This window comes from Thermobia domestica, chromosome 9 (assembly GCF_964235325.1).
Source record: "Thermobia domestica chromosome 9, izTheDome1.hap1.1, whole genome shotgun sequence".
Taxonomy (NCBI): domain Eukaryota; kingdom Metazoa; phylum Arthropoda; class Insecta; order Zygentoma; family Lepismatidae; genus Thermobia; species Thermobia domestica.
The window spans coordinates 260,026,855-260,033,331 of NC_137462.1; the positions used below are offsets into that span (position 1 = coordinate 260,026,855).

General features: G+C 35.5%; 1 protein-coding gene across 1 annotated transcript; it reads left to right on the forward strand.

Moving 5' to 3' along the window:
• Positions 1–2,908: 2,908 nt before the first annotated feature.
• LOC145661204 (uncharacterized) lies at positions 2,909–3,601 on the forward strand. The gene has a single exon (XM_081726656.1). It carries the CDS (start codon positions 2,909–2,911, stop codon positions 3,599–3,601), a length of 693 nt encoding a protein of 230 aa, XP_081582782.1.
• Positions 3,602–6,477: the final 2,876 nt, after the last annotated feature.

Consider the following 6,477-nt stretch of genomic DNA (forward strand, 5'->3'; position numbering starts at 1 on the left):
AGTGAGAATCACAACGTGATTTTTCTGGTAAGAGCGTCCTTTTAAAAGCAGCTAACAAGCAAACAGATGGTCAGCCCTCTCCCCTCTGCAGCATTCTTTTTATTCTCTGTTGCCAAACTTACTGAAGAATATATTGCAATTAATCTAACGCATGTAACGTAAATTGGAGACCGTGGTTGGATTTATATGGGTCTTGTGTATTTGTATTAAAATTTCAAGTTATTACCTGCAATACTTTGTTAGAAATTACCATATTAAATTTTACATGTTATCAAATGGAGAGTTAGAAACCTAAGCGGAGATGGTAGAAGATCCCCTTATGGGAGTTCGCTCACTGAGACGACGGCGACAGTTAAGTTGCCGAGGTGTTGCTAAGCAGGGTGACAGCAGGGCAACAGCTCGGCGACGGAACAGTTGCGCAACATCTAAAAATGCATTGAATCTTATGGGAGTCCGCTCACTGAGGCGACGGCAACACAAAATTTGCCGAGATATCTCCAAGTAGAAAGGTAAAAAAAATAAATGTTTTCTACAAGTTTTTTTCACGTAACAGTTCGTTCCGTGTGTAGCGCGTGAAAAGAAGTGTTCGCAATAGAAACTAATACATTCTTTGATTAGTGACTAGCATGTCTTTAATTAGTGATAAAGACTACGAAAAATTAATTGAGGAAATAGAGAAACGCCCAGCATTAAAGAAGAAATATATATAAAGAAGAAATTATGGAAGGAAGTGTGTTTCGCTGTTATAAGAAACTAGAATGAGCTTTCCAGCCAAGATAAAACAACACAGTTAAATTACTCCCACCCCCTCAAGGTCAAATCTAGATGCAGATGCGTGGCAACGGACACGCTGTCATAGATAGATAAATATGCGATAAGGTAACCGTGGCAAGTAACACGAAATTCCAATAGTGGCAAGTAACACCGTGGCAAGTAACACGCAACGATTTTTTTAAACACTACAAGCAACGACTTATTAGCAATTTGTGATTATCAAGTTTCGGAAAAAATTGTAAATAGAAATCTACGAAGATTAAGTAGAGTGTCAGACCTAGTTCTGCATTAGATATCACAACCTTTTAAGGAAAAACAATCTAGACACTTGGACTTGTTTTGTAAATTGTCTGTTTCTAATGGGACGTACTGTTCTGTGAACACAATATCCTTTGTTCTTTTCAATTTCGACTGATTTCAAACTTTTATGGGGTTTTAGGAACTGCCAGCCAATTTAAACGTTTCAATGACAATATGCCATATGCAATGAGTGTTCCCCTTCTCAAAATTAAGAAGTGAGGTAGATGTGCCACGAAGCACCTTAGGCTAAGAAAGGAGATTTCTTCTGTAAGATAATCGTGAACAGTATCGCAAATCGTGTTAAGCTTTGAATCACTTCTTGCTAGGAACCAAGTATTAAATACTATGATTACAAAGAACATCATTAACAAGGCAACCGACTAAGCAAGTGTTTAGTATATGTCCTCCAGTTGTTTGACATCGTGTTTTGTTTCTATTGAATACACTTTTTCCTTAAAATATATAATAATACAGTGGTAGCAAGCTCACCTGAAATCTTAATCTTAAGTCCGTTTCAAACTTGTGTCATACCATCTTAATCTTTGTCCACCTCTATTTGCTAAGAACGTTCGTATCATTAACCAAATAAATTTTCTATGAATTTTCAGTTATTGAAAGTTCAGTTTTCGAAATTAGAACGATATTAGAACAAAACTGCCCTTATTGTAACTATATACAGAGGTGCCCATCAAACATGTCAGCAGAATATTTTCCAGGGAATTGTGAAAACCCTAGGGTGAATGGATAGGCCAAACGCACGACAAAAAACAATTACTACAATTTAGGTTTGAAAATATGGAACAGCCTATAAAGATTATCCCATTTTAGATTTCCATGTGGGACATTGTTCTCTCTGTGGCAGGTCATGGCATGATAAGATCAAGCTAAAATTCAGATAGGAAGTTACCACTACTAAGTTTGAATACTTAAAATATCAGCCTGAAATCAATATTGACATATGAACTTTTAAATCAAACTAATACCAAGTTGAAAATAGCATTGTTGTATCAAGCGAGTGTAGTCAAGCGTAAAATAATAGTAAGTTATCAAGATAAAAAAAAATAATAAGTTTGCCATATCAGGCAACTTAAAATCAAGCATATTCAGACATAAACAAGTATACCATTTGTGATATATTGAATAGCTGTTTATTCAATCCATGTTAAACGTTTTGTTATTAAGGTCGTTTCTATCGTTTTCGATCATAATCATTTCTGTGTAAAATATAACATGATGAAATTCGGCGCAAAGTAATACTAAAACTATTTATCGTATTCAGTGCAAAATTTCTCTAGACGCTAGACTCAATAATGCACGTTTTTTTTCAAGTTTTAAACTAGTGTTCATAGTACATAGTATTATTTTAGATAAAGAAATATGACCTCGCTGGAGATAATATAAGCAGCATTTGGTGAATGAATGATCTGTCCTTTCTTGACCGTGGTGGGTGCAGCAGGTACAGCGGGGGACACTTCTGGATGGTACAGCCATATGGAGATTTACGGCTAAGGTGCTCCAGCAACTGAGTCCGAAGCATTTGCCGGGGAGTATGCAACCAAATTACAAGGATAAATCAAAAAGTACGGTGAAATTGCCTGTCAAACCCATAGTATTGTGTGTAGCTAATTCGTCGTGGTGAAAAGACGTGTGTGTGTCTAGCTCCGAAGTGCAGCAGAGCGTAAAACGAAAGATGGGTGTCTCGCTCAGTGTTTTGAGGGCCGCTATCGGTCTATTCATTTGTAGTAAATCCAGAAATGAATTTACTGTAGAAATTGTTGGTGCGCGAAACAAAATCCAGAATTCATATTATGTATATGGAATAGTGATTCTCGTAATGCTTGTTATAGGAGGTGTTGAAACCAATCCGGGCCCCACTAGTTCAAACAAATCGGATATTGCTGAAATCAAGGCAATACTGAACGGAGTGAAAAGTTCAAATGAAGCTGTTGTCAGTGAAGTGCGTGGGTTGACAGAAACCGTGACAAAAATTATGGATAGACTTGACTTGATTGACAAGTCACTCGAGACCATAACAAACGACGTCGGTGAACTACAAAAATACACTGAATTCCTGGAAGAACGGCTGGACGACCTCGAAAATAGGAGTAGAAGGCAAAACATTGTGCTGTATGGCGTTGAAGAGGGCGAAAGAGAGACATGGACAGAAACTGAAGAGAAAGTGTGCAAAGTAATTCAAGACAGATTAAAAATTGAGTTAAGAGACGACGAAATAATGCGAGCTCACAGAGTAGGAAAGATAACTGCGAATAAAAATCGACCTATCGTGTGTAAGTTTTTAAGAGACAAAACCAAAGAAGATGTTCTTAAAAGCAGACGCAAACTTCGTGGTAGTAACATTTACATTGAACAGGATTATTCTAACAAAGTGAGAAATGAACGCAAAAATTTACAAGTTTTCATGAAAGAGGCAAGACAACGCGGTAGTTATGCTTATCTGCAGTTTCGTTATCTGTATATTGATGGGGAAAAATTCACATTAAGTGCACTTGAAAATAGAAACAGATAGCATCCAAGCAGAACAAGAGACTCCACATTCCAGCGTACAGCCTCTGAACCCCTGTCACCAAATCAGCCTAAAGCAGTTCAAAGTGGAAGTTTTAGTACTCTGAAGAATGTTAACCCTCCCTCTGTTCCATCCCCACTGTTAAGAAACCAACTACCCAGCCCTGAGTCAGTGAAGCGGAAATCGACCTGCAACCGATGAGAATTTTGCCCTCAGGAACTGCATCAATTAGTAAGCACACCAAAATTAGTAAATACCAAGTGTGTTAAAAGCATAATTTCACCTTCAACTTTTATTGTATTGCCAAGCCCCGAGGCTCATTCATTGTCATGCTCTGTAGATAATAGCTGTGTATCCGAAAATATGCTTAAAAACCATACTTGTAAATTGTTTTCAGTGTTTTATCAAAATACTTTTGGCTTACGATCCAAAGCCCTAGAATTCGATACAAATGTCTTATCAAATAATTATGATGTAATCACAATCACCGAAAGTTTTTTAACAGACTGTCATACTGATGGAGAATTTTTCGATAAAAGATACCAAGTTTTTCGTCAAGACAGGAACCTTGAACTATCAAAAAATTGTAAGGGAGGGGGTGTAATAATAGCAGTACATCAAAATTACAATGTCTCCTATATAAACTCATGTGATCTAAATTTTGAATGTGTAATTGTCAAACTCTCCAGTCACTCACTAAAGGTGTTTATTTGTGCAGTATACATTCCTCCGGATTCAACTGTAACGACATATGAATTGTTTTATGAATTTATTGAGAGTAATGTTCCAATAGGCAGCATAGTTCTTTGCATAGGGGACTTTAATATAAGTCGAATGACGTGTTCTAATTTTGCCCTCCTACTTTCAACGAATAAATGTAAAGACTTAAATAACTTCATGGCCCTGTATGACTTAATTTCCCATAATGACATTCAAAATAATAATGGACGAACCTTAGACTTAGTAATCTCAAATCTTAATGACGTTTCCGTAATAAAAGAGTGTTCCCTTGTTACTAATGAAGACAGGCATCACCCAGCTTTACTTATCTCTTTCCCATTTCAACACCTGCAGAAATCTAAGAAAGAAATTAAGGAACCCGGTTTTAATTGTAGAAAAGCAGATTTCCAAAGGATGTACATAGAACTCTTTAAAGTAAACTGGGATTGCCTTTCGCAATCGGATGATGTAAATATAGCATTAACAAACTTTTATCAAATGATTAACAACATATTTTCTATATGTGTTCCACTTAAAAGACATATCAGCTGAAGTTATCCGTGTTGGTTTACTTATAATATAATTAAGAAAATAAAATCCAAGACATACCACCATAACAAGTGGAAAAATGGATCAACAAATATACTTTATCATCGCCATCAATTTGAGAGACTGCGTAAAGAAATAAAATCTGACATAAAATTAGCCTACAAAACTTTTATTTTAAACTCAGAATGCTCTATCGAGAAAGACCCAAACCAGATCTGGAGCTTTATTAAAAGCAAAACACAGCATTTGTCGTCAAACTCCCTTACATACAATGGTCATGATATCCAACCTGTCAGTGAAATAGCACAGGCATTTGAACATTATTTCTATTCAGTGTACAACAATGTACCCGCCACATACGACGTTGACTCTTTTCTCGCTAATCGAACCGAATGTAATATATTAGACAACTTTCAATTAGATGAAATAAAACTCGAAGAAATAGAAAATGCTATACGAGCGTTGAAACCAAAAGCATCTTGTGGTCCTGATAACATTAACCCTTATGTTGTGAAAGGTTGCAGTGATATATTTAAATATCCACTTCGCACTATATTTAACATTTTTATTAGAACAAACACTTTCCCAGAAAAATGGAAAGAAAGTTTAGTCTGTCCATTACCAAAATCTGGAAAAAAGAGAGAAATAGAAAATTTCAGGCCAATTGCTATTCTATCGCCCTTTGCAAAGATTCTTGAAAGTATATTATATGCGCGAATTTTAAATCATGTAGAACCTGTTCTTTCAACTTATCAACACGGCTTCTTACGTAATAGGTCTACTTCGACAAACTTATCAATTTTAACAAATTTTATAGTAACAGAATTAGATAGAGGCGGTCAAGTAGATGTCGTTTATACTGATTTTAGCAAGGCATTTGACGTCGTTGATCATGATGTCTTGCTACTGAAAGTAGCATCTCTGAACTTTTCGAAACAAGCAATGGAGTATCTTGTATCATATTTGCATAACCGAAAACAATATGTTTCATACAAAGGATTTGTTACTGAAAAATTTAATACTCTATCAGGAGTCCCTCAAGGATCTAATCTAGGTCCTCTGTTGTTTCTTCTTGTTATTAATGATATTCCTCTATGTATTAAAACTTCTCAAATTCTTCTTTCTGCCGACGATCTCAAATTGTACTCCAAAGTAAGTTCAATTGATGACTGCGTGAAACTTCAACAAGATCTAGACAGTATTCAAATGTGGTGTGATAAGAATAAATTAGTCCTGAATGTTTCCAAATGTAAATCTGTATCTTTACGAGGAAAGAAAATCAAATTAACTTTTATCGTATACAATAAATGGTACTTCCTTGTCTACCCCAAATACTATCAAAGATCTGGGAGTTATATTTGATAGCAAATTAACCTTTACTCAACACATTGACGCGATAACGAGTAATGCATATAGAAACCTAGGTTTAATTTATAGGATAGGACAGGATTTCTGCAAACAATCAACATTTATAAGGTTATATTTTTCATATGTGAGGTCAAAATTAGAATACTGTTGTACTGTTTGGACACCAAATGTTATTAAATACGCTGATGCAATAGAAAATATACAATTTAAATTCTTAAAAATTCTTACATACAAGAAAACCG